This window comes from Orbicella faveolata, unplaced genomic scaffold (assembly GCF_042242905.1).
Source record: "Orbicella faveolata isolate gen_17 unplaced genomic scaffold, um_ofav_v1 contig_2, whole genome shotgun sequence".
Lineage (NCBI taxonomy): Eukaryota > Metazoa > Cnidaria > Anthozoa > Scleractinia > Merulinidae > Orbicella > Orbicella faveolata.
In genome coordinates this window covers 26,757,475-26,785,061 of record NW_028301547.1, presented here as the reverse complement: position 1 = coordinate 26,785,061, position 27,587 = coordinate 26,757,475, and the positions used below count along the sequence as shown (strand labels likewise).

The window sequence follows — 27,587 nt, the reverse complement described above, 5'->3', positions numbered from 1 at the left end:
TTATCTAGCAGCCATGTAGTGAGAATAAAGAAAATCGTCAGTATTCAAAAACCAATTGGGGGGCATTCTCGTCTCCAGAGCCTCCGTTTCTTTTGGTCACGTAGTCACCAAATTAACGACATTTCAAGATGAGTGGCACTGGGAAAGAGAATACTTGAGGGGTAAGAAATGAGGAATTCCAGCCATGCGCACAAAACAACTTCCTTGGAATTACACATGCATTCAGTTGAGTAGTCTATATTTTATTGTCTTACAGTGTCTTTGGACGGTGCCTACTAAATACAAAATTCTTTTCGCCAAATTAGGACCATGTGGAAAAAGTAGATCTTAGCAAGGGCAAGGGCTATATGTACTGGAAGCCACAAAGAAAACTAGGGGTAGCCGCGCATTTGATCGAGAAAATTGGTCTTGAATCTCGAATAAAAATGCTGAAGTCAGCATTTTTATGAAAAAGGAAGAATAAATATTTCTTCACAGATTTCCTTAGAATTCGCCTTTACCAACAGAAAAGCAAAGACATTTATAAAGATCTTTAAACTACATGGTAAATGGTAACAAAAAAAAAAAAAACAATTTTGGTATGATTTTAATAACAAAATAGTCGCAACAACGCTTTTAGCATCTTTGACGTTTAGCCAAAATACAGTCTAAACAGCTGTTCCTCACAACCAGAAACTAATCACGTGTTGAATAGGCTTGCCACTTCCATTTCATAAAATAAAATGTAAGGGTAACCATGCGTTTTCTTAAGTTAAATGAGTTGTTTTCATGTTTTTGGAAAACTTTTACGGCGCCCGTTACATTTTTTCCTGACACCTCAGTAAGTAAAATATTTGGGTCTCTCGCACTTGTTTTGCGCGCACTACGCCATCTGCAGGTACATGTTTACAATTGGATTTCGGTATAATTTTCTACGGATAAAAGCGGGATAAAAGCTATATTTTCAGCTGGAAGATGTTAACATTTAGTGGTTAGCGGAAATGCTGCTATTCTGGTACTCCTGGTTTTAGTACTGGTTCATTAAAGTTGATTTGGTCACAGTAGCAAACTTTGCTTTCATTTTAGTCGCGCACTTCGTAGCGTGGTTTAGCGCGCGTGTTTAGTGTAAACCCAATCTCGTTCCCAGAGTCTTCGTTCCCCTTGACCAGCGGTCGGAAAACGAGAGCTCTGGGAGCAACCATTTGAGGCATGCGCCATAGATGCAGGCTGCGCAGTGAAACCGGATGGGCAGAATCACCTGAATTCGGTTATTTCAAAATGGTTGCTCCCAGAGCTCTCGTTTTCCGACCGCTGGTCAAGGGGAACGAAGACTCTGGGAACGAGATTGGTGTAAACCATGCCTTGCGCGATGCTCAGAAATTGAGCGCACTAACAAAAGTAGAGGCTTTGACAGTACGTGTCTGGTTACCTTTCCTCTTCGGCGTCGATTCGAAAGCGTCGGGCCACATTTTTTGTTTTAATGTAATTATAGCACATTTGTCGGTTCCGTCTCTTACCGTTATAAATTTATAAATGGCAACCCGGTGGAGTAGGGGGGGGGGGGAGGGGGGGGGAGGGGACTCCCATATGAAAAGGTCGGGGATGCTCGTTAGGAAAATTTGAATTAAGGTGATTTCCGCAGAACATTCGAGCAATAATGGCAAAAATAGTTACCAAAAAAACCTCATAGCATGATATTTTTTGAATAAAAGTAAGAAGAACCTATCGAGATGTAAGCTCTCAAGCTGACCCCGCGAGGGAAAATTTAACTTGAAGTTATCCATATTTCAATTAAAACGGATGTTTCGCGTTAGTTGAAAACACAATAACACATGCATCAAGCATTCTTAGGATGTTTGACATTAATTTTCTCCAGAATGCTTGGGGATTTAATCGCGGGGTCACTTAAAGAAATGAAATACAGTGAGGTGTTTCAAATAGTATTAAAAAGTTACCGTGCTGTGAGTAGATTTTTAGTAAATAATTTTTGTACTAATTGCTCGAACTTTGAGCGGAGTCCATCTTAAAGCCCTATAGGAGACCAATCTAAGCATGGCTGGAGCTTTATTTGACCCCTAAAAGATACCACTTAAAAAGGAATAGGCTTGATTACGAGCCGCGCTAGGAGTCCGCGCTAGTAGACCGCACTTGAGAGACCGGCGAAAATCGAGCCTAAAAACGGAAATAGTAGCGTTTTCTAAATTATTGTTTCTTCGAGAGCACCCTAAAAGATACTTTGGCAGCTAAAAATTGTGGCGTTTTGTCATGGACACCCTAACTGAGACCAGAATCCCTGATTTATACCCCAAGAGAGACGAAGAGCATCCCGATCTTTTCAAAAGGGAAGCCTTCCCCACCCGGGTATTCCACCCAGAGAATTATTGGCTGCCGAAAAAAAAGGGTTCTTTTGTTTCGTTGTCGGAAAATTTGTATGACAAACACAATGTTTGCAAACAAATATATATATATATTTTTTTGAGTCGAATTTTATTTACAGCCTGAGCACTTGCAATACTTACATTACTGCAAACAAATATCTTAATTCTGTTATCTAAGGTCTAAAAGTTCTTTTTGAAGCCTTCCTCAGTGCTCGCGCGCGCGAGAACAGTGTCAACGTTTATGACGTCACATTTTACCAAGAAAAACAGGAAAAGGAAAGAATGAATTGCTGGAGTAGAGGATTTCTCATAGTGCTCTTCACATGTTCACTTTCCTTACCACCTATTTCTTCATATCCTGGCTTACGAACAAAGCACAAGCTGCGATCGGTAAGTGACCTCTGTTTAAAATAATTTATATGTTATCTAAACGTTTTACGGAAAATATTTTCTGAAAGGTGTTGTAAGACATCTGCGCAGCTGCGTCATTCTGCCTACGAGGTCGAAACAATGCAGTCGCAAGGCAAATCAGAAAGGCTGCAAACTCTGGGAGAACTCCCGTGTAAAATGGACGGGGCTGCTCGTCGGAAATTAGGAAAAGAACCCCTAATAGGCACCAAGATCCTATTTTGCGGGCGTGGCTTGAAATATTTTCACCCCTAAAAGGTATAGCAATTTTAAAACAACTCATTATCTCCTGCCATTGTTTTTTCGGCTCAGTACCCTAAGAGGTATCTCAAAAGCTCCCGCTGTGGACCTTTTGAGGCTGAAGACCCCAAGAGACACAAAAACCGCTTTTTTAACCACTAAAAGGTACGACGACCTCCCCCGGCCTTTTTATATGGGAGTCCCCCTCGGGGGGGGGGGGGGGGGCAAAATGACTCAAACCAGTCAGATACAAAGTGACACGAGATCAGTTGACTGAACTTTATAACCATTTGCCATGTCCTCATCGCAATAAAAACAAAAACAAAAAATCCACGAAAACCAAGCAGCATACACACGGATGTCATTTACGCAAAGAAAAACAGGATTTTACTTTTATCTTTTGCCTTCTATTCTTGATTTTTCAGCGGCGATCGCTTTCAGAGGACATAAGAAACTGCAAACATTGGAAGTTTGAAACCACAGACGATCCACATTTTGCCAATATTAATGTCAGGCTGAGTAATTCGGTGAGGGTAGTTTTAGTTTATTTGTTTGTCCGAAAAGTTTGCCCATTATTTTCGCTTAAAGATCAAAAAAAAAAAAAAAAACTATTTACAAGGCTTGAAATGTCCAAAACCTTCAAAGGTTTAAAAGTTGTTAATGTTTATAAAAAGGTATTAGCTATTAAGAAGTGACTGCTCATGAAATCCGTGGAAATGTGGAATTCGATCATTCTAGGGGAACTCTTCTCCAATTTATTTGCACTTTTTTTGTCCATTTCCCGAAAACTTTAACAGCTGTTGCCTTTCCGAAAATCATAGCTGGCCTATTTTCGGTGCTCAAAACGATTTGTTATCGATCCAAAAAACAACAGGCATTATATTTTTCATATCACGAAATGGACAAGGAAAACAGGCCCTCTGAACAAAACGAACTATCGGGTGCCCTGAATACGGCTAACAGATTTCAAGACTGAGTCAAATGTATTGAAAGCCACTTTATTGTAAATTTGAAAGGCTTAATACACATCTTCCACCAGGCAGGAGCGACAAAGAAGATGTCCGTGGCCTTACAGTGTGCAACAATGAACAAAATACAAGAGCCAAAGTCAGCTTTAAGAGTTCCTCCGGTAAGATGCCAAAGAAAAATGATTCATTTTTATTTATATCTTAAGACTTGGGGGCAGGTTGTCAGTGTGACTGAAAGCCAAATTTTTAATAATGATGGGTGGGAAGAAATCGCATGTAGAAAAACAAGGACAGTATGTGAGCAAAACCAAACGCCAAGGGGATGCTGGAGCGATGATAAAGGGGCATTGAAAATGGCTAGTTCTTTGATTTGCACTTTCTTGGCCTTTTGGGTGCTATTTTGTTTCTACTGCCGCACTGAGACAAGGAATTCGTAACGAATCGCGCGGTGAAGACCTTGGTAATTCAACGAGGTTGTGTTTTTTAAAGCTGACGCGAAATGTCCTTGCTCATATGTCTTAAACAACCACAAAGAGTCTGGATAACGCTATTTCTCTCATGTGCTTTTGACGAAAGTAGAGAAAAGAGATACGTAAGGGGAAGGAAGGACAAAATATGAATAAAACAAGAATGCCTCTGTCAAGGAGGCTAATGCCACTGTTGTTCAAGAGAGAGTCTCCCTTCAGTTAGTTATCTAAAGATTGTCATCTGTTTCAGGGCAAGACACGTGACTTGGCTTATAGAATCGCCGTTGCAACAGATTCTTACCACAAGGACTCGAGCGTGCGCCTACACAAATGTCAACTCTCCACATGGAACGAAGACGCCCATAGTCTCGTGAACTGCAAATTCAATATCAGCGTTTGGCCCAATGGAATGTTCTACTACAAATGCTCTAGATGTTAGTATAGGAACCAAGAGTGTCTTTGATTTTTTTTTTGTTGTCTGTGATTTTGTAACTAACCCATCAGTACTGGACGACTTAGTTTCGCGGAAGTCACCGCTTATACGATGCTTACCTCCCCATTTAGAACTTAATTTCCCGGAGCCGGCGGGCTAGAAAAGCAGACTTCACAGTGGGAAGAGCTTGTACAATTTAGTAAGATTGAATTTTAAAACTAAACGGTTCGAAAACTGCTGTGAACGGCGCATTCAACGTTCACACAATTTTGTAAAGGAAGATCACCTCCCGGGAGTGAGAACATTGCGTAGATAAACAGATGTGACAACTATAAAGAACTTACAAGATTTAGTTATCCTGACAAGTTTATGAGGAAAATGGTCGAAAACTGCTACAAACGAGACCTTTAAATGTTATAACTCTTTCTCGGGTGTCTCTTCTTCTCGCCTCCAGCAGCGCTCCATGCCAGTAGCCTGAGTTGTAGACGAAAGTTAAACCGGCTGTATGTAGCGTCTGCGACGCAGGCTACATGCCAGAGGACGGGATGAAAGTCTGAGACTGTTATATTTTGTTTTCTGTTTAGATCAACAGGGTCAGCTGACAATTTCAGCTTCAACCTCACTGAGAGCCACACAGATTAATCTGTATAACAAAGGAGAAGTAGGTCACGTTGCTTGCTTTCTGTAATTTGTATTTAGAGCGGTTTTTAATTTAGTATCGTAAAACCAAAACCAAAGTATATATACCGGCTGACTTTGGCCATTCACACAGGACGCGACCACAGTACGCAGACAATACAGTGAACCAATCAAAACTCAAGCGAATACGTGTAGTGGGGGCACGAAGCGCGGGAAAACGTCCGTAGGCGAGGCACGATTGGTTTTGGTTTTACATCTGATTGGTTGAGACAATGGTGCGAAGTTTTGAAGCAAATCAGTAAGCGTAGTACCGTAAAACAAAACCAAATAGGTGAATGTTTGCATAAAAGAAAGAATGCAAGAATGAATAACTGAATGAATGACTGAAAGAAAAAAGTGAACGAAGGTTACCTACACACTCATATTTCAAAGAAAAATTCGTTGCCAGACGAGCAAATACTGCGTACTAACGAAGAGTGCGAGAAACAAGAAGCAAGCATTTTCGTGGCTTGAGTTGCTAGTGTTTCACAGGTTATCCCCGACGATATTTTTCAAGGTTGCCCTATGTCAACGCAAAACCTTGCCAATACTCATTTGTATACCTGGGATGTGTGAAGCACTGAAAATAAAGTATCTTGCTGAAGAACACAATACAGCCTAGTGGCGATCCAGACCTTGATCTTTTTTTTTGCTTGCTCTGCCGGCTTTGCTTCCTTCTGTGTTTTTTTTCCCTTTTTTACCCAAAATAAGGGAGAGAGGGGCCCTCCCCTAGATCAGCCACTGCAGCCACCGGCGTAACCTTTAAACCTGAATCAAAATCCGTCTTTCTAACCAATAAAACTTCCTTTTCGAGACCTCAGATGGAAAATGGAACATTTTACTCTCACAATTGTTATATTATTGATTATATACTTCTATCTTGTGGAGACTAACTTTCATGGCTATACTCTTTAACCTCTGTTTTCAGTCTTCTATTCTTCTTATCAACGCAACCTGCAAGCCTGCGGTATTGACCCTACAACTGGTTGATATGTACAAGCAGCTTGATAAGGGCAAGAAATGGACTCTTGAGTTCCCGTTGTCTTGGTGAGTCACATATAATATAAAAATATCTCCTGCTAAATATTATATTAAGAGCATGGGTAAAATCTTTTAAACCCGTGGGTTTTCGTTCACATTTTTCCAATCCCTGTCTTAATCTATATTTTCTTGTGTGAAAATAAAGAAACTTGCACTTGGAACTTAAAACTTGAAAGTCACAAAATAGATGAAGGACGATTTTAGGATCAAAGTCGACGACTTGGGAGAAGTTTTAATCAACCTTTTTTTTAGATTTCCTAGTGGTAGTTTGTATGACAACACGACATCTTCCTTTATTATCACATTGTGATTTCCCCTAGCTGAAATTAAACTATATGGCTATGTGATGTTTTTGTTGCGTACACTCTTATGATACGTTAAACCAGACTGACTACTCGTCTGTGCTGTGTTCGTAAGATTCTTGTAGCGAATCTAAGGAAAGGACCAAGGGGCTGGACAGAAACTTGAACGTATAAACTGACCACCCCTTTTAAGCAAAAACAGATGAATTTTCATTGGAAATAGGAGCATAAAGGAAGAAAACGTGCGTAGTATAATTAACGGTGATTTGGTGAAGTAGTGAAGTAACAGATTTTGATAACAGTAACATTAGACATAAAACTCTTACTGTAACTTTCTTCTTCTGAAAGTTACATGACCAACACCTCTCGCGGGATGTTCAATAATACCTTGACAATACTTCTGCAATACTTATGTTACCTTTTAATTGCTGAACAGTTCAGGAGCTTCGAGTCTGAACTACCGAGGAAAATGCTTTGTAAAAATATCTCACGTCTGTCGCGAAGTCATCACTCCTGTGAAGAAGACCAAGTTTGACTTTATAGATGGTGAGAATTAGCTGTCAAGTACGAGTTTTTTTTTTAATAAAACCAATGCTCTCAAGACCGAACTACATGTTTCCTGTCACAAAGAACATAGAGGTACAACCAGAGACCGAAGCGTGGCAAGCGCGGGAAAACAAGCTCAACCGCGAGAAACAAGTAACCGGCTACCGTGGAAAGCGCGGGAAAAGTATCATGAGCCATATCAATGAGCGTTTCCATTCGCGTGGAAAAACCGATGATAATTTTTTTCGCTAAAGGGAACACTACAAATCTTCAACAAAAAAATGAGACGGTATGAGTGTGTACCATTTGACAGTATTTGAAAACCTTCCATTGGAAAGGACTGTTCCATTCTGTTTCCCACCGAAACTACTGAGTATTTCATTGGAGCAATAGTGCAAAAAAGCAAATGGAATAGTGATTTTCTGGTCATTGCAGTAAAAACGAGAAAAGAGTGTTACTTCCGAAGCTATTCCAAAATTTCCAAAAGATTTCCTCTGAAAAAGGCCCGTTCCATTTGGTTTCCCACCAGAAAAGTCGTTGTTAAAGCGCCCAGTATTTCGACACCTGATTACTGAGCTGAACAAATCATTCACGCTGATATATGCACGTTAAGGAATAAATTCCTTTGAAAAAAATGTTGAATTTCAATATTCATGTATGGTAAACACCTCCCTTGTTTCTACCGTCAGGTGAAATTGAGGAATGTGAAAACGTGAAGAGCATTCTGGGTAAACTTGCCAGGAGTAGTTTTGCGGCATCTTTTGGCGTCAACGATGACTTGTCAGCGTCGCTAGCTGTTACCGCAATACTGGAACTTGCTCTGATTATAGTAACACTTATTGTCAAGGTATTTACTGGTAATCTCATTTTTTTGGCTCGTGGGTATAAACACGTGATTTGAATAGTAATGGAACGGTTTTCAGTGTGTTTTTCTTTATCACATTCTTTCATTTGTTTAAAACGCTTGCAAGTTGCAACACCTATGTACACAACCAGATGCAAAATCTAAACAATCAGGATTTGGCCACTTCTGTTGGCGCAATGTCGTGGCCAGAGTCAGCGCTCCAAATGGTCAGCGAGAATGTCGTAACGAGTATCTTATTTGAGTCCTCAGTGGTTGACTTTTTTGTTCTTTCTTCCTGCTCTGATTGGTCGAGGCGGTTTTGATATTGTTACGAGTTAAAAAATAAACGGTTCAAACACTGCTGCAAAAGGCGCATTGCGAGTCCACTCTATACTTCACAAATTGACGCCAGTTTTTCATGCGCCTGTCCTGTTATTGATCATGAATTTCGTCATAACAATGTCAAGGAAGCTGGGGATCCGCAAATTACTTTGACAATGTTATGACGAGATTCATTGTTGATAACAGGACAGACGCCTGAAAAACTGACGTCAATTTGTTTTTGACAACAACAGAAAGGCAGAAAGGAGAAAATTACGTCAAAACGCTAGAAATTCATGTGTCTGTCCGCTTAGTGACAATGAAGATTAGCTAACAGCCGCGGGGGAGTTGCTGCAGTTATTGTGAAATTAACAAACTGACTTCAGTTTTTCATGCGTCTGTCCTGTTATTGATCATGAATTTCGTCATAGCGTTGTCAAAGAAGCTTCGGATCCACGAGGCGATAGGCAAATTGACTCGGAAATCCGAGTGTCAAATTGTCCGCTCTCGCTCGTTGACGCAACGCATAAATTATAAATTCATGTGTCTGTCCCCATATTGACAATGAAAATTAGCCAATGAGCGCGCGAGAATTTCTGCAGTTATCGTAAAATTAGCTATCGATATCTTCACTTTCTGATAGGCTTCTATTACATGCAATAGTCGGTAGGTCCAGCTTTACAAAATTAAATCAAGTCCTGATCCTTATTCTTGTTCTTCTACTTGTTCTGAGCAGGTGAAAATAAAACATTGCTGACGCAAGAGCATTTTTGAGCCTTCTAAAATTGAGCTAAAATATGCAATATGTTAAACACATAAAAATTAAAATTGACAGAAAAACTTATTTTTTAGGTTCTGTTTGTCGGTTTTACTAAAGGCTGGAATTCTTCTAGAAAAGAATTTTGTGATCGCTTCTTTAACGCTGTTCGAATATCTCGCACTAATCAAGTGGATAAGAAGAGAGGTGCTGAACCAGATACAGAAGAACCAAGATGAGAAGAACGTTTTCTGATAGAAGGTAAGTTTAGCAAGCTGTGTGGGAAGAAAGGTGACACTTAAAATTTTGTCTACATGCGTAGATAATACATTGTTTTTCACGGCGTTTGGCATAGTAGCAGGCTAAAATTCTCGAGCACGGATGGCTTGGCTTTATTAATCTCACAGTTTTAAACTGCAGTAGAACAGCAGTCGTCAATCAGCATATATGACGATTGTTTCTCCCTCCCTAATTAACTCACACTGGTCATAAAATTGCAGATTGCTATTGGATAGCTAATAATTACTACGTTTAAAAGATGAATAAGTTTAGTAACCAGGTTTCAACCAGGTGTTGTTACGGGAAACTGGTTCCGTTTCTACTGGCAACTTGTCGACTTTTGACGTCATGCGCAGCCTAGCGCGCGAAATTGCAGGTGACGATATTGTTATCACTGGAAACGAGTAGAGTTTCCCATGACAACACCGTAATTCTCGTCATACACCAAAGTTCCGTCGCGGCTTACTCAACTGATAATCGCAGTAAACCCTCATTGCATGTCTTCATGCTGATTCGTGTTTATACTCTACTTTGTCTACAGACCACTGATACGACCATTCAAAATATCCTACTGATGTTCATAAGATTAAAAGACTAAATGTGAATAGTCAAAGATTTGCTCTTATTAAAAGTTGTTATCGTTCTAAACAAAAGCAGTTTGGCTCTTTAGTCCCCTTATTGACCCAAATCAACCTTTCCGTTGTTCCGTTAGTGTTGGTACCAGTCCAGACTCCAACCTAGTCCCCAGCGCGCTTTCCTCAAATGTAGGAAGAGCGGGTTCTGAAGAGGAAAGTGCCCTGGTACGAGGTACTCTAAACCCTGGAGAGGAACAGCAAAGTTTGAGTTCTGGTAAAGCCATTGTATAATGTTCTTGAGACATCTAACCTTCACAGGGCTTTTCTTGACTCAGGTGCGGTACAAATGAGTCTCGGTGAAATATTCCAACAACCTAAAAAACTGTCGGTGTCGACTCGCGATGGAGTAGCAAAGATACGTCGGTACTGTTTGGTCATTAACCGCGACGTCAACAATTGTATCAAAACTTTTAATGAGGAAATAGAAAAGGTTTTTGTTAAGACGATTTAGATAAAGTTTTGAACGACTAGTAGCTTTATACTAAAACAATTACATTATTCGCTCTCGATTTCCATGCGTAATAGTTGACTGGGACTGCGCCCTCGTCAACTAACCCACGATAGAAATCTCGAGCTCATAATCTAATTGTTAAATAGAAACACGATTTTAAACCAATCAGCGCGCGTACATCCTTTGGGCCATTTTCTAATACTCTATAAAAGTATTAAAATCTATGAAGAGTCACTCGCTAGACTAAGTTCATTTGCTCCTTGATATCTTCCATTACGATTGTCTTATAAAAATGCACATCTTGTTATAGTTATGTTTTAGCTGCGCAATCTCACATATTCAAGTCGTCCTCCTTCATTAGGCCTGTTCCACAAATTTCTCATCATCTTCAAGATGTCGGTCACAATGCCTTCGTTACAGTTGTTTACGTAGTCGATAGATTCGATTTTCGCAGCTTGCGGAGTGTTCACTTTGACGTAATACAGAAATGTCTGTAGCGGCCAATCAGGATTCACGTCAATCACTTGAGCCTTAGTCACCGCACCAGAGTACATGACCGGGATACTCGGCCCAGTGATCTCAAACACTTCAACAAAAGCTCCCGGATGAAAGCCGAGACTGCGAAGCGATTTCTTGAAAACGCAGCATTCTTTATACATTTCTTTGACTCCCAGTGTTTCGATGCCTTTATCTGGCCTCGGGAAATTTCTTTTTCCGTTTGATATAAGAAATTTGGCGAATTCTTCCTCGTATGATGTGTAAATCGTTCTACCGGTGTGGAATATGTTACGATCTTCGCCTGGAAGGTACAAGGCCAGGAAACTCCATGGCTTGAGTCGAAAAATCTGGCGTAGCTGTATATCCAGAAATTTGAGGGGAAGAGACAAATTAATGTGGACCTCTTTCATTTCCTTTCCTACCAGTGATGCAACAATAACCTGAAACAATTCAAAAGAAGTTTTAACATTTAAAACTGTTGTAATCCACCATGCCGTCTAGGCTTCCGGCTCCAGTCTTTAATTTCGCGCCCTTTTTCAGTTTTTCTGTTTTCTTCCGTATTTAATTTCCTAGCCCGTTTTCGCTTTCTTTTCTTTGCGTTTGCCCACTTGTTTCTGTTTTGCGCTCCTGTTTTAGCTAGTAGTTCGTACCGATTTCTTTGGCCTTCTGCGAAGACTAATTTCATGCTAATAATGAATAGGCCTAGAGCATGTTCGCAGAGTGAAACACAGCAATACTTAAATCTTTATTAGACTGAGTTGTACGAAACACAGCAATACTTACATCTTTATTAGAATGAGTTGTAAGAGTAACATCCCGAGACTTCCCGATCCGCGCTGCATCCGAAATGTTCGTTGGTATTTTTGACGGATTAAAGACGCAGTCATAGTCGCCATTTTCCTCTTGAATTACGTCATGTTCTTCTAAAGGAAGACAACTTTTGAACAGGCATACCTCTAAGTCACTTCCAAGCTGTAACTTCTGTCTCAACAAGAGCAGAATTTCGCTGACTATTGTGCCTTTTTTCATCATCAAAGTTGTGCTCTCTCCTCGAACGTACCGTGGCCAAAGTTTAAATTTCGTTTGAACGAAGGATTCTGGTTGAACAAGTTCTTGATAAGGAGAGGGTAGATATTGTAGTTCATTCCTAGGCATGCTTTGCATGTTGATAACCACTGACCTCAAACACTGGACCACCAAAGACGCAGGAGTGTTTTTCACCTTCGATTGAAGAACGCAGACTTCATCGCCGACGTGTGCATCATGTTTACTGTAGAAATAAAATTATTTTGTTGGCTTATAGGCTTGTGGCACTACTTAGCGAATTGTATTTACAAATTTTAGCGGGGTCAAAGGAGAACAAGTAGAAATCCCCCGTTGGTCTAAAACAAGCTAAGCATTGGAGCAAACCCCGGGGGGATACCCCAAGAAAAAGTGGGTGGGGTTGTGCGACCCGCTTCCAGAAGCCCTTACCCGATATCAGACCAAACTCTGCGACTTTCCCTACCCTGCTACCCCATTTCCGACCTGACCCTCATTAGTCGAGCAGCCCTTGCGGCACCTACACGGTTGGCGTAGACATAATTTTGAGAAAGGCTTTTGTTGATGGTCTTATCCGGAAATAATGATCATGATGAAGGAATAGCTTCTTCTAAAAGACATACCTAACTCAAGGTTAGAGTGCACAACAGGCATACCCTATTTCAGACCAAAATGGCCAAACTCGGTATCCTATTTCAGGCCAAAAAACCCTCCCCTTTGGGGCCCCACATACCTATACAGACCATATAAAGGAGTACTACTCCAAAGGAGTACACCCCCACCCTCACCCCCAGATCAAGTCAAAATCAGATGAGTTCCCCAAACTAGGGAACTTGACCTTTTAAGGGACTCTTGACTGATCGGTTGGCAGAGCGTGTTGGAAGAAAAAAGAATAAAAACAACATTGAGAGTGCCGTGAACGTACAGATTATCCCACTGGACCGTGAATCATGTCATGAGCTTTTCAGGGTACAGCGCGCGAAGCGTTCATTAGCCACGCGTTAGAAGTGTACCTTGCAACCTCAAGAATTAACGTATGTCAAAACTTTCGATACATTCGATACGACACCGAAAAGAATGTTTACAAAAGTTTAATAATGATCGTCAAAATGTCTAATAATATATTATAAATGTATGATGTAGCTTTCTTGGCTTTAGGAAATAACTGTTTCTTTTATAAACAGTCAGAAGTTAACAGATCGAACCACCATACAACTGAAGATCTCACACTATAGCCTAGCCCGTCGCTTTCAACCCTGGTGTAAAACATGTTGATGCTATGAAATATCGGAAATATCATTATTTAAAAGAACCCCTGAGAAATGCAAACAATGATTTGACGATCAAGCATCTGTTGGCGATAGCGCTCGCTACTTTAATACCAGTCACGTCACGATATATTTTCAACTAAGAATTTATGATTAGGATTAAATTGGTACGGATCTTCATCAAATCTTCCATATTAAAGTTTATCTCAATCATGACAGAGAGTGTGGCATTTGGATGGGAGCACAGTTAAAATTCAATAGCATAAAAACGATAAAAAAAACTCATTAATTATCGCCTTACTTTAAAATTCCCTCCGCGTCGCTTGAATAGAGAAAGTTCAGGCAAAACCTTAACATATTTTCCGGGGAAGTCCCTGCTCGGAGAAACATGACGTAAGCCAAGTTATTATCCACAGATACTTTCACTGTGTCCCAGTCATAGTGGAAAACCACTCGCTCGCCGCTAAAGCGACCGAAGATCGGCCAGACGGTCACTTTCAGTTCGTGATATTTCTCGTTGAATTGACTGAACTGGTTCTTGTACGTCAAAGACACAACGTCCGCCGGGTCTTCGATGTACTTGTATTTAGGCTGTGGGTTTCTTGACAGGAATACCCTGGCCGTGCTTCTTGATATCCTCGTTATTTCGCTCTCCGGCATTGTGACTTTATAGACTCAAAGCGAACAGATGTCTCATTGTCTTACTCCTCGTGCTATGAATTATTCATTACACCATGGCAATTACTAAGGCTTTAAATAATTCGCCTTACCATAAATTGATCCTGTAAAAAGGATTTCAATATATCGTCGCAGTATGTTGACCTCAAACAGCGTTGTATTGGTAGCTCATTTTCTTTCGCTTTATGACAAGACAAGAGTCATTCATAGCTCTGTAGGTCTCAAAGTCCAGAGGAACTTCCAAGTTGAAGTGTCGGGGCGGTTTTCGGACAATCTGAATCATGACCTCAAGGGGATCTGCACGTGTTTTTTTCAAGCCTTACCGTATTTGACCCCGAAAAGATAATTTTTTGAAAAAAAATTAAGCTCAAGCCTGATCGCTCTAGACCACATGGAACACTGCGAAAGTGTTTATTTTAATTTCCTCGCGTGCAGCGCTGAATGATTCCTTGACGACTAAAAATATTGGCTTCCCGCCCTGGACTCACACGTTATAACACCCTCAGCAAAGCACCAGCATCCCTGACTTTTTGACACGAGATTCCCCGCGTCCCCTCCAAAACACCGTTACATTCACGAGCATAGCGTTACCTGCGTGACGGACGGGACTACCGTGATCTAGAAGAACCCCTATTTTCTTCTGACAAACGATCGGACCACTCGTAATTAAGACTCGATAGTTACAACACAAGTTCATTTTTTTTTATTTCAAAGTAGACATTGGGAGGGGCGGGATTTTATTCGATATGTTACGCTTCTTCACAAGATATGCGAGGAATGTTTTCCTTTCGCAGTTTATATTCCTAACCGCGCTTACAGAAACTTGACCACACCGATATGACTGCAGGTCATAGCACGCTTACAAGTTTCAATTGAAAAAAAAAAGTGTATAAGCTATGTACAAAAAGTATTTATAATACAAAATCAGTCAAGCGACACCTTGTACCACAACCTGTAGAGGAATCACTAGCTCCCTTGGAACTAACACTACAAAGAACAAGATTATTTTCCAAATGCAACCAACTTTAAAGCAAGTGCTCCCTCAGTGCTCAGCGAGAGATCGAAATACAAATAGCACATAACTGATTTACTCCGTACTTGCAATAGTACAAAAGATATACACATGTATTTCCTTTGAGTAATTTTTTTTTGCGTTAGTATGCTTTTAGCTATTTGAACAGAAACGAAGACTGCGTGACCCGTGACGGTTTTGTCAACGAAGTTCGCCTGGCAACCCGGTTGCTCGAACCTGCGTGAATCGCGCGATGTTTCATCGCCGCCTACGAATCGAAAGTCCTCGAAATTTGCTCAAAACCAGTCTTCTAAGGAGACTAACATTTTCTCTCATTCTAAAATTGGTCTTAAACCCCTACTTAGCGAATAGTGATTCAATCTACAGCCATTGTTACATCAGTACTTCTTACCCATGGTGGCTACCTTTAGCCGCCATCTTTGGATTCTTTAGTGCAAGGCACCAAGTTGCCATTGATTAAACTATCTAATTACCTACACACAGTTACAATCAAAATGACTGCTTCGGCATAATTATTTAAACAAGCAGTGAAATTTAAACGCCTCTATTCTAACGTATGCGTGTCCTTGGTTGGGAGGGGGGTGGGGTGGGGGATAATTCTGATTCCTGTGAAGTCTCGTTATAAGGGTTTGGAGAAAGATTCTTAAAACGAAGCTAACCCTGCTCTTTTCATTTGCAACGGAGATTCGAGAGCAGTTTCCATTAGCCTTAAATACGAAACTTAAGGTTGGGCTAAAAAATACTTTGAAAATGTTAAAAAATAATAAAGATTAGCTAGACAATATATGTTGTCTTACATGGGAAAACATTGTCAATAAACCAGGTTAGAATCGCTGTAAAACATAGTTTTGCATATTCGCAATTTTTCGACTGCTTTTTTGGGGGTAAAATAAAAAGATGACAACAAGTAAGCTGCAAAACAGTTCTTGATAGTCGACCTAAATATCCTCGAAGCTAAACTGAATCTGTTACGAAAAAGGAAGTTATCTGGCAAACCTTAACAAAATATAGTCCTTACTTTCTTTCAAACCTATGAATGAAATGCTATGTGCGGCCATTCAAATGAAAACTATTGAGCAGTAATTTCATGTGGTACTGTTTATTATGCTGTGCAAGGTGGTTCAAACGTTAAAGTCTGTGGATGAAACCCTAGTGTGTGACCATTTAAATGAAAGCTGTCAAGCAGCACTTTTAAGGGGTACTGTTTGCTTTTTGTCATTCTGCAAACTGAAATGTCGGATTACTTTCATCATAATTAAGTTTTCAAAGGGAGCAAATAGTTAATGATCTTTTCTCCCAGAGGCATCCAGTGAAAAGTTTGTAGCACCGTTGAAACGTTTCATTGCCTGTCAATTAAAAAAACCCCGCTGCGTCTGCATGTCCGGCAGACTAACTATTAATCGTGTTACCACTACAATTGAGAACTAACCGTAAACCGGCTAACCGGTGCGCCATTCAGGCTAACTGTAACAAAGTTCACTATTTTTCAACGACGTGTAGTACTCCGTGTCCGGTTAGCCTGAATAGCTCTACGGTTACCATGAAAAGAACAAAAGGTTACCGGTTACCCTGTTTACGGTTCGTTCTCAAGAATTATGATGGTAACACGATGTGATAGAATAATTTTCTGACTGCCGAACACGCTTTATTTTCAAAGCGCTGTCCGGCTGCCGGGCGTGTAGACACAGCGAAAAAAAACCCGATCTGAACCGACTCTGCCTTATGTGAAACCAAGAAACTGTTTTACAGCTAAGGGACAAGTTATGCTACCCTTCTGCCCCGAATTCCGAGAATTTAAATATCATAGAAAATTATGTAGGTATAGTGGTAACCGTAGCTTCTCCAGTCCCTTCCTCTAACCGGATATACGTAGGCGTAGTAGCTGAAACACTTCCGGCACTCAGGCTGCTGCGCCCGCTGATATCACTACTCAGCGGTGTGCCGGGTAAGGACACGTCGACGTGTACTTGGAGGTCCTGTGCATCTTCGTCTTCTTCTGGTTTCCCCGTGAATACTGGACATGCTACAGAAATGAAAAACACACAAAATGACTCACAGGAGAATTTGTTACGGTGGAACGCCCGCACGTTTCCTTATAAGAAAACCCCGTTAATCCGGCCACCACGTTTATACGGCCAATGGCCAGTTCTGGATAATCCTTTATAGTTTTTCCTCGTTAATACGGCCACTCGCACCGAGAGGTCAGAACCTTTGTTTTGAGAACGATATGCATAGCCATGTCTGCTCTCGTTTCGTGTTTAGAATCCAGTTACGTTTATCTTTCCGCGGTTAATATGAACTGAATGAAGCTTCAATTGTTTAAAATTATATCTGCCTGCCGGATGCTTATTAAAGAGCAGTTGTTCAGAAATGCAATTGTGATATATCTGTCGCAAGACGTCACTTGAAATAGGCCGGTCATAAAATATGACCCTACCCCGTTATTACAGCCACCCCGTTAATGCAGCCAAATTTTTATGGCCTTTGGTGACCTTATTAACGGGGTTCCAGTGTACGCCAAAACATGGTTCACACAAAAAGGACGCGTTTGTCATATTAGGAAGATTAACGAAACCATGACAGCTTCGTCGCAGTAAATTACCAGGGAAGCTGGAGAAGCGACAGCAAGTAAGCAATGTATGTAGTACTTAAAAGGGTGTTGTTTACTTTATGTATCAATGCTGTAACTCTACCACAAAAAAAAAAAAGAAACAGGACGACAAGGACTTTGATTCCCACCTTGTTCATCCTCATGCACTGAAGTTGCTTCTTCGATTTCTGTGCCTCCAATTAGCGTGACCATGTCTTTTGTCTCTAGAGAAGCCTCCTGTCTTTCAACTGGTTCAATTCTACTAGGTTCCTCCGCTTGTTCAACTCTGCTTCTACTAGCCGGAGCTGTTCCAGGCCGAGACATCCCCGAGCATGCAGACAAAGATCGTTCAACGTACCGGTGATTGCGAGCACTCTCGACTCGTCTCCGACCAGAGTATCGAATACTTGACGCTGACCTCCGGCGCATGCGTGCTGCAGCTTCTGCAATGGGGCAATGATGAGGAAATGTTAGTGACAAACTTTAGATTAGGGTGGACCATTTAACATTTGAGGGGGGTGGGGGGTGGGTGGGTGATTTTGAAAAAAATATTCTGCAAGCATACTTGAACCAAAAAAAACATTCATGCACCCGACCACCACCAAAAAAATTCAGGCACCTTCAGTGAACCGGAAAAAAAGGATGTTGTACAGAGAGAAAAAAAAAACAATATCACACATAGACACGTCCCGAGAAAATTTTTTCTGGTGCATGAAAAGGGTTAAAAAATCGTGCCTATACCAAATCACTCACACCCCCTCAAAGGTCAAATGGTTCACCCCTCATACGATACGTTAAGGCCACGTTTCAAGGCACAAACGCCTGTCATTGCTCCCGTCGCTTTGGCGTTTAATACGAAGGGGATCTTTTCGCTGGCTACGTTTCAAGCACGGGTTTTACTGCAGTTCTTTATACCTGTGGGACATTGCTTTCAAGCATAGACTGCTGGAAGTCTGTTTTCTCGAAATTCAGCTGGGATTATGAGGTAAGACGCTTTAGCCTTAAGGGGAATGGGACGAGACGTGGGCACATCCCTACTCGGCCATACCGCCTTTTTTGTGTTTGAAATGGCTTACTGACACTCGTCTGCAAGCGGTCTATTTCGTGCTCCAGCAAAATGACAATTCGTTATGATAAGTCATATTTTGATATTGGAGGTCAAATGCTTTACAAATTAACACAATACCTTCTGGTATGTTGTCTGGTTTAATCGTTCCATTCAATGCTTCTACAAGAGGAATCTCTTCGTAACCAGGCCATGCGCTGTCCTACAATGAGAAATTGAAGTCAAGTGCATGTTATCAAACTCAAATTTCTCCTCACCCTGTCAATACATTGTAAGCAAGCAAGTGACGAGAATAGGGGAAATCAGCAACTGGAAGACGATGTCTGATGGAGAAATGGAGTTTGCTTGTGCATTTAACAGCGTATTACCTGAGCAGTTGAACCATTTTGTTTCTTGATGAAAGCACAAACTTGTAACAAGGCGTGAAACGCTAAGAAAAAAAACGACCAGAGAAATTATGAATGTACCAAAGGACAACTTTTAAAACAACGTTTTATAATTTTACATGTTTTAGATGAGGTGGAACGGATGAGAAATCTGACACATTATAATTTAATTAATAAAATAATAAATAGTAATAATAAATACGTATTTTAAAAGGAAACATCCAATCAATTAGCAATGGTTTTTAGGAGACTCCTCTAAAAAATAAAAGTCTAAAAACATTAAAAGTCTAAAATACAGAATAATAATAAAAACTTCAGAATACAACTAAGGTTGAAAACTAGAGCTAAGATTAATACTACTACTAAGGTTGTTTCAGTTTGTGTTTAAAAATTGTTTCCTCTAATAACTAGCCATTTTATTCAAAGCAGTGAACACACAGTCAAGAGGAAAACGTAATTTCCAATGTAGCAGAACAATTTTGTAACATTCATGCCCCAGCAGAAACAGCAACTTCTGGCCTCATGTGTGGACACACTTGATGAGGGGTGACTCTAAAACAGCTTGAGAACTCAGAAATTGCCACATCAGGCTAGAAATCATGGTGATACCCTGCTTCAACTACGTTTTCCGTCCTTAAAAGAACACTACTTACGTGATCTACATATGGGACAGTTACTTGCTTGATATCTAAGTGATTCAGCTGAAAAAGAAGGAAACTTTTTCACACATGCTTTCAACTTCAATACTTCCGGTGCAAATCTGAAAATACTTTGATTTGACCCTGACGTATTACTCAATCAAGCCACAGGGACAATAAAGGTTCTGTAAGCATGTCCTGCAACACTTTTGCTACAGCAGAAGATGCACAGAGTGGAGTCAAGTTCTACTTTCTGCAACTACTGCTGGAACAGAAAGGCTGCAGGGCATGTTCAATTCAGAGAGTACTATGCTAAACAACATCTTCTGCAAGAGCATCTGAAAGATGTTATTCAAACTGTGCAATTAAATTCAACTCATCTGGACATTGATTGGAACTCCTAACTCACCACAATCTCGACAAAGACATAGATGTCTGCAGGGTAAGATCAAGGTGTCTCGCATGTCACTCATGCAGATCACACATTCCAAACCAGTCTCTTCTAATTCATTATCTTCATCCTGCCAAAGATAATTGAATCATTATCAAAAAATTAATCTCCTGACAACAATACACATTAACAGGGATATGATGGTCTCAGTAAATTACAAAAAGTGTTATAAGGTGATATTTTTCTAACTTGTGTCCATTAATAGTAAGCTTTGTGCTCTGTTCAAATGAGCCTATATTATGCCTCTAAAAGACAAGAAATAACTAGGTGTGCTGCTTCCACCATTCCTCCCACTTGTGACCTGAATACATGATGCTAGACCATCACATGATCTCAGGTAACACCACAACATTTTGCCTCAAGTAACAACATTCCCCCTACCACATGCATGTACCAATTTAAACTCCCAGTAGAGAGAGGTAATGTGAGAGTACAGTGTATATTTACACAAGAAAACCACACAGTGATTCTGGCCAAAATGCAAGGCTTGCCAAATGACAAAAGACCAAAGACCCTAGACCATTCTAACAGTACGGCAATAAAACACTCCCAAGCTTCGCGGTCTGCGGAGATAAGTAGCCCCAACATGGCAACGGTCATGGGCTGAAATACTAACCTTGCCACTCTTCTGATTAATTTTATTTTCAATTCCATAAATCTCTTGAAGAAGGTAGCACAGGCCATCAACCTTGTAGTAGGAAACAAAAAAGACTCTTGATGAAAAATCAAAAATTATATCAAGAAAGGGTCCTTAGCATGCATTGCAGACCTATGAAGCTAGCAAAAAGCATGAAACTCTTTTTGGAAGTGGAATTAATGATTTTAAGTCTGTGGATGAAAGCTTTACTGTGCGACTATTCATTAAAGAAAAGCCACTGTGCAATACTTGCTGTTTATTTTTAGAATCTTTAATTTAACCTGTGTTGCCTAGCTCATTAGCTTTCCTGAGCATATATCAGGGTGCAAAGAAAATCAGTTGACTTTCTGGCATAAACTAGCCTGACAGTAAATTTTACTAGCTCGAGAAAAAATTTCCCACTTGCACAAGTAATCAGTTAAAAGCTAAAATTTCAACAACAATTTGATCTCTCTAAGTACTGTACTTCCTCAATTTGAATTTTCTAACATTTCATCCCCCTGAAAAACAAAAGATGAAAGATAGAAGCCACCAGCTTGACTGTAAAGTCATCTAGCCCTAAGCTTCTCTGTATGCTAAGACAAAAATGTGCAGCTGTATCTGAGCCAGCAGGATAAGAGAGAACATGAGCACTCCTGTGTATTCTCCTTGTCATCTATGTCAGAATTTTTAAGACAAAAGCAACTACTTACAATATAAAAGCAAATGAGTGGCCATGCATGCTAGAGAACTCTAGCCACAGCAAGAGCTTAAGAATGATGTTATTCTAGCATTTTTTATCCTTTCTAAACTAACATACATGTATTGTCAAGTAGAAAAGAATGACAAGAATGACTGTGATTGTCAGTTGATAGATGTTTTGTTATTGTTAACAACATTATTTCTTAATTTAGATGTTCCTATTTTTAATTATTAATTTTTTTTTTTGTCATACCATTTGTTTCTGCTTGATGGGTTTTACAATGTATGATCCATCAGACATTTTTTCAAATGTTGCCAGTGTGATGTTTGAATGACCCAGATAATCTGTGGACCAAATACAAAGAAAACTGTAAACTTGTACAAAAACATCCAAAACACGGTTAGATACAAGTTCATTTAATTTGTCAAGCACAGTGCAGTGTTCTGCAATTTGATTCTTTAGACCCTGAGACTTATTTTGCTAGGTTGTAATCATTTAACTGTTCAAAAGTTTTGATTTTTTAAGTCATTGTTTAAAAAATATATACATTATTTGTTTGTTAATCTCAAACATGTACATACATGTAAATTATATGAACAAATGTAGCTATGGTGGAAAATAATCCTGTTAATTCGGTGACTAACGAGCCAAACAAAATCTGGCCATATTAACAGGGTGGCCATATTAAAGGAGTTCTTTAAATAAGAAAATGTCTGAGCTTTTGTTCAGGCCAACGTAAAGTGGCAATCATAAAGAGTTGGCCATATTAATGGGTGGCCATAAGGTGGGGTTCCACTGTACTTTAAATCCAAGCAAAAGAGAAAGACAAGTGTAAATAATGAAGTTCAATTATGTTTCAACAAGTTGATTGACTATACATGAAGATGTTCATTGAAAATAGATTCAGTGTTCAGACAATTCTTCAGTCTCTAATTACAACATTAAACTTTTCAATAATCTTGATTGCCAAATAAATATTTTCAGTCAGTTTAACAAGTGTTTTTATCTAGTTAATCTATAGGGTCCATACCTTCCTCATCGGCATCAATCTGAATCACTACTGGAATGTGGGAATGATTTATTGGGCAATAGTTCAACTACAATGAAGTAAAAATATAAGAACTTAACCATACACTCTTTAAATGAACTACATGCAGCAATGATGACAACTAAAGAAACCCTGAGAAACAAAGTTATAGACAAAGTTATACATGTAGTATAGCCATTTGAATAATAAAACAGGTTAACACTGAAGATGATATGTTTTCCCCAGATGGCAAGAGATGAGTAGAGCAATATTACACAGACTCATCCTTCTCCACACACAAGTAAAATTATTCAGTAAATGACTACACTATTCCATTGCCTTTTATTTACTACCTGGACAACCACAAACTGCTACCAAAAATCAAATCTTATTTCAGAGGTGAACTGAAGTCACTCTTGCTATCACTTAAGGATTAATTGATTATCATACAATGATCACCCTTTTCCTGACTCTCTTCTTTATTTAATTTCTGAACAGTTATTTACAGCAGCATAGCCTAAGTTATATATCTCATTTAAAAGGGCGCCTACTGATGCACAGAGACTTGATGAAATGATGATGATGATGAAAAATACTTCATAGGAAAAAAATTAGAATATTTGTGAATAAAAGTGTGAAGAAAAAGCAGTTTGACTGCCATGAGCAATGCTAAAATATCATGTTATCATTGTGCTGAATCAAATATTGATAGAATTAAGTTTGACTTTAATAGTGTTTATTGTGCCAGAGTCACAAGTCACACCAATCTCAGTCACACCACTTGACTCTGGGGTGATATTGCTTCTAATGATGCACTATACCTTGTGCTGAAGTCAGTGCATATGTATGGACTGTTCATTTGGATTTTTCCACTTCTGTATCTTAAGTACACATAATTAGAGAAGGTACAACAACCACTCACCTCCTCCTCAGTAAACATACTGGGTTTAATTTTGTGTTTAGGAGCACTGTTATACACCTGACCAGAACCTTTTGGAAAACGTGTCTTGGATGACGACGAGAAAGGCTCCGTAGATGTGTAACTGCAATGTGGACAAATAATGTTAGATTGAAACTTGTATGACACTAAAATTCCATCAAATTTAGCCCTGGAGAACAAATTTTGTTATCACAAGAACTCTGTGTCTGAGATGTGGGAATTTTAACAGATCTGAAGTCATTTCTTGTTAGCTCAATTGAAAACGTCATCTTACACCACTTGCATGATCATATGTAATACGAACCCTTCCAGGTCTGGGTTGTTTGAAAGGTGGATAACGCTATCCACCAGGTAGCATGGTTTGTTTTGTTAACAGTTATCTCCTGGATAGTGATTTATCCAATGGATAGCGTTATCCAGCGTTCAAACAACCGGGGCTAGATGATTAATACATGTAAGGCCAACCAAAATGAACTCTTTGAAGTTCTACAAGCCCAGGTTCTATAAACTCAAAACTAGGATTGCATGTTAGTTAATATCTAGCAACAAGACTCATGCAAAGGACTCTGAATTAAACTTAGAAACACTACCCGCAGTGACTGTGTCATGTCTTGCTCATCAACATGTCACTGAGCTTATTTTACCAGGTAGTCATCAGTACTTTCTACATGTCTCTGCATTATGTTTCTGTCATTTGTCAGCTGAGGTTACAGCAATGTCCAGGACTGTCCAGTACAAGTAGAAAATCAAACTATTGTGGAGTTTCCTGTGATCTAGCATAGAACAATGAACTCACATGGCTAAGCCTGTGGACAAGTCTTCAGTTGCCCTGTAGTGGACTGTTACAGCACATTTCACATCAGCATCAAAAACAAATTCAACTGAGTAGCTCTCTTGATCTGAGCTCCTACAGAGAAGAAGAACAAAGAAAAAATGTCACCCCAGGACCTGGATAAAGTAAAAACTGATTGAAAAACTGTTCCTAAATTGTCCCTTAACTCAAATAAAACTGCTTTCATTTCTGCATCAGCTAGTTTGTTACCCTGACCCTACAGGCAAGTTTCAATGTAGTTTTTCATTACCATTTCTCTTTAATGGTGGCACACATACTCTTAGACTTTAAATTGCTGCCATGATTGTGTTTGCTGATTGCAATTGTGTCACACACTGAATCAACAAAGACAAAAAAACTCTTCATTCAACCGTCCACATTCTGTTAGCTTTTTGCAACACAACAACCCTTACTGCATAGTAGCTTTTAAAATGAGAAAATGCAAAGATTCACACATTCAAGTGCAAGTACATGTACAAAGTCATGTAAAACTGAGGTGTTGTTCAATTATAAAAAAATGCTTTTTGCATAAATTATTTCTATTTTGATGATTTAGTCAGGGGAATGTATGTTCCATCATGCCTGACTGGATAATTAAAACATTTTACATGTAAATGTACATTTTATAGTTAATCTGCATATGACAAATTTTGATCATCCAATCATCTAAATATAATATGCATGCAATTTTCAATGATTAATAACACAAAGTGTCCTCAAAACAAAAACACTTACTTCACTAGCTTGAGTGAATCTTTTCTTAAATTCACAAGACTTCTAAGTGTCTTTGTTGGTTCATTACTTGGTGGCTGTGGATATGGAAACTGAAAACAACAACAAGAATGCACATAATGCTTCAGTGATGTGATGTCACATAAATACATGCAAAGCTTCAATTATTTTAAGGAAAAACAATCAATTGTAATTCTAATCATCTTCTATACATAGATTACATAGAAATTGAATGTTTTTTTGAAGCATAATTGGCAAACTGACAGACAGTTTGCTACACATACATATTTTCCAAAACTTTTTTTGCTGGATATTACATGAAACTTCCCGGAATATCAAGAACTTTAACAATGAAGATCCACAAATTACATGTACTTTATGGATTCTTTTCTAAATAGAACGATTGCCGGCACAAAAGATCAGCTTTGTAAAGCCATTGGTTCACTTAAAACAAAGCTCAGTTTACTAAATGTCCTGTTTCTCCTTTCTAAGTTATGCTAGCCTGTTCCAGGTTCTCGGTAGTTGGGGAGAAAAGAGGGCGCTCACCTCTTTTTCTGCTTGTCCCCAACTACTGAGAGCCTGGAACAGGTTAAAGTCACACTTTATCTCAAATACAGTGCATTTAAAACACAGCAAAGATGGTGCAGTAAGGTAAGTACTTATGTCCTAACAATGAAACCTTCATTTTTTCAGATACCAAAAGGCTGGGGACTACATATATGTGTTTTAAGTTTTTTGTTGCTTCTCTCAAGGCCTTTTCTCCAGGTTTTAAATTGCCAGAAGAGTCACTGATCTGAGATGCTACGGCTTAAGTTTTATCAGCTGTGAGACTGTGAGGAAGTCTAGCCTCGTTTGGCTGTTCGTACATCTAGTGACAAAACAAGTTGAACTACCAAGAACGCTAAGCCATCAATTACAAAAGCAGACAGTTCATCTTTGAGGTTTTCGTCTTCTGCCTGCATTAATATTGACACATGTACACACATGTTTAATTCATCTGATGAACATGCAGACGGATTATCTGTCCCTGCCACATTTGTCTCTTAGTTGTTGTTAAAGATGGACTAAAACAAAATTGCAGGTTTTCTTGATGTACAATCTGTCTTGTGCCCATCTTTATGCTGAAATGTACGGTGTACATGTATAACCAGATGTAGTAAAAAAAAAAGACTTGCCCATGTTTGTCAAGACATTTTACGGATCTCTCGTATGAAAAGGAACATTCTCTGAATGTTCGAGTGCTACAGTTTGTTTGAAGCCCCTATTAATAAACTTCAAAAGTCAGGGTAATTCGTGTGGTAAATGAAAGAAAGAACCTTAAATCGAACTGAGTGTAAACAAAAGACTAGTGTGACTTGCAAACTGGTTTTAAAAAAATTTCTCTGTTAATCAGCATTTAATATTCAAGTTTCCCTTAGAATTTGTAATAAATAGTCAGCTTAGAGACGAAAGCATTTCTCCAGCCAGTTTTGAAGAACAGATGAGTCCGGTTGGAAATTTGAGTCGAGGACGGAAGTTAAACATGCGTGTAAATCACAGCTTTTCGATTATCGTGACTTCACTGCGTATAGTTAAAAAGAGAACTTGCTGACACACGGCAATGCGTAAAAAGTGCTTCAGAAGCGTTGCCAAGCGCAAATTACTACATCGTACCCAAGAAATGTGGCAATAGAGTCTGTTAATTCATCATTTCTGTCATTCAAGCACAGATCTTATAAATGTCCCGCTTTTGAATCCATGTCCAACACAACAAGCCGATCTTGTCTAACTGGAGTGAAGAAAAGACCATCCCAGTGTTTTCAACCATGAAACAGTTACGACAAAACTTTTAACACCTTTTCTTAGTGATGGGAATTAGGCGCTTACTTGAGCATAACACGTACTTACCGAAACTGGTTTCGGGTTTAGTAGATTCAAGTCGCTATTTTCTCCAAAAAGGTACGCCTCCGGCTGCGGCGTATCAAACCTAGATCCTCCCATAAGAAAATAATCGGCGAAGTAGCTCTTTCCTACAGACGAAATGTTCAAGTTTAGTACCGATGGGATGGCATTCGAATAACGTGATGATCAATATAAGCTTAGTGAGTGTGTATGTGCCGTTCTTGTGTTGTGCAAGAAAATCGCGAGAGATATTTACCTGAAAGAGGGGGATATCGATAAGGGTTTGAAGAAACGTCGATATCCTCGACTCCCTCATGTTGTCTGCTGAATCGATTACCCATTTCGAATAGGGTTTTGTGAGAAACAGCTGAGAAAAGTACAAACAAACAGACTACATGTTCCGTATCTCTCTCATTCTTTCCGCCATAAATGACGAGTCGATACTACATATAAGGAAATAGGATGTGACGTCAACGATTC

At 39.5% G+C, this 27,587-nt stretch overlaps 3 protein-coding genes across 3 annotated transcripts; 1 reads left to right on the top strand and 2 right to left on the bottom strand.

The window, feature by feature from the left end:
* The first annotated feature begins 2,455 nt into the window (after nt 1-2,455).
* On the top strand, nt 2,456-9,656 carry LOC110049834 (uncharacterized). Its single transcript, XM_089290566.1, has 9 exons — nt 2,456-2,747; nt 3,431-3,532; nt 4,045-4,134; nt 4,691-4,874; nt 5,458-5,534; nt 6,480-6,598; nt 7,331-7,440; nt 8,130-8,287; nt 9,458-9,656. Exons 1-9 carry the CDS (start codon nt 2,640-2,642, stop codon nt 9,599-9,601), a joined length of 1,092 nt encoding a protein of 363 aa, XP_089146692.1. The 5' UTR covers nt 2,456-2,639; the 3' UTR covers nt 9,602-9,656.
* Nucleotides 9,657-9,730: 74 nt separating this feature from the next.
* LOC110049833 (uncharacterized) lies at nt 9,731-14,798 on the bottom strand. The gene is made up of 3 exons (XM_089290565.1): nt 13,836-14,798; nt 12,009-12,495; nt 9,731-11,665 (listed from the first exon to the last, which is right to left on the bottom strand). The coding sequence occupies exons 1-3, from the start codon at nt 14,192-14,194 to the stop codon at nt 11,045-11,047; spliced, it is 1,467 nt and encodes a 488-aa protein (XP_089146691.1). The 5' UTR covers nt 14,195-14,798; the 3' UTR covers nt 9,731-11,044.
* A 94-nt stretch (nt 14,799-14,892) lies between these two features.
* Nucleotides 14,893-27,544, bottom strand: LOC110049792 (E3 ubiquitin ligase RNF157-like). The gene is made up of 14 exons (XM_089290564.1): nt 27,364-27,544; nt 27,114-27,235; nt 25,230-25,318; nt 24,459-24,569; nt 23,645-23,765; nt 22,726-22,792; nt 21,948-22,039; nt 20,993-21,064; nt 20,335-20,446; nt 19,941-19,988; nt 19,270-19,331; nt 19,022-19,103; nt 17,985-18,278; nt 14,893-17,268 (listed from the first exon to the last, which is right to left on the bottom strand). The coding sequence occupies exons 1-14, from the start codon at nt 27,446-27,448 to the stop codon at nt 17,057-17,059; spliced, it is 1,569 nt and encodes a 522-aa protein (XP_089146690.1). The 5' UTR covers nt 27,449-27,544; the 3' UTR covers nt 14,893-17,056.
* Nucleotides 27,545-27,587: the final 43 nt, after the last annotated feature.

What these genes read in the sequence shown, in the direction of transcription:
- LOC110049833 (XM_089290565.1), bottom strand. Translation starts at nt 14,194, where the DNA reads ATGCCGGAGAGCGAAATAACGAGGATATCAAGAAGCACGGCCAGGGTA. An exon ending in GACGCGGAGGGAATTTTAAA is followed by an intron (nt 12,496 to 13,835) that starts GTAAGGCGATAA and finishes TTATTTCTACAG; the next exon opens with TAAACATGATGCACACGTCG. An exon ending in CAACTCATTCTAATAAAGAT is followed by an intron (nt 11,666 to 12,008) that starts GTAAGTATTGCT and finishes GAATTGTTTCAG; the next exon opens with GTTATTGTTGCATCACTGGT.
- LOC110049792 (XM_089290564.1), bottom strand. Translation starts at nt 27,448, where the DNA reads ATGGGTAATCGATTCAGCAGACAACATGAGGGAGTCGAGGATATCGAC. An exon ending in CTGTCCCATATGTAGATCAC is followed by an intron (nt 19,332 to 19,940) that starts GTAAGTAGTGTT and finishes TTTTTTTCTTAG; the next exon opens with CGTTTCACGCCTTGTTACAA. An exon ending in AGTGCATGAGGATGAACAAG is followed by an intron (nt 17,269 to 17,984) that starts GTGGGAATCAAA and finishes TCATTTCTGTAG; the next exon opens with CATGTCCAGTATTCACGGGG.
- LOC110049834 (XM_089290566.1), top strand. Translation starts at nt 2,640, where the DNA reads ATGAATTGCTGGAGTAGAGGATTTCTCATAGTGCTCTTCACATGTTCA. An exon ending in CTTGAGTTCCCGTTGTCTTG is followed by an intron (nt 6,599 to 7,330) that starts GTGAGTCACATA and finishes ATTGCTGAACAG; the next exon opens with TTCAGGAGCTTCGAGTCTGA. An exon ending in TAGTAACACTTATTGTCAAG is followed by an intron (nt 8,288 to 9,457) that starts GTATTTACTGGT and finishes CTTATTTTTTAG; the next exon opens with GTTCTGTTTGTCGGTTTTAC.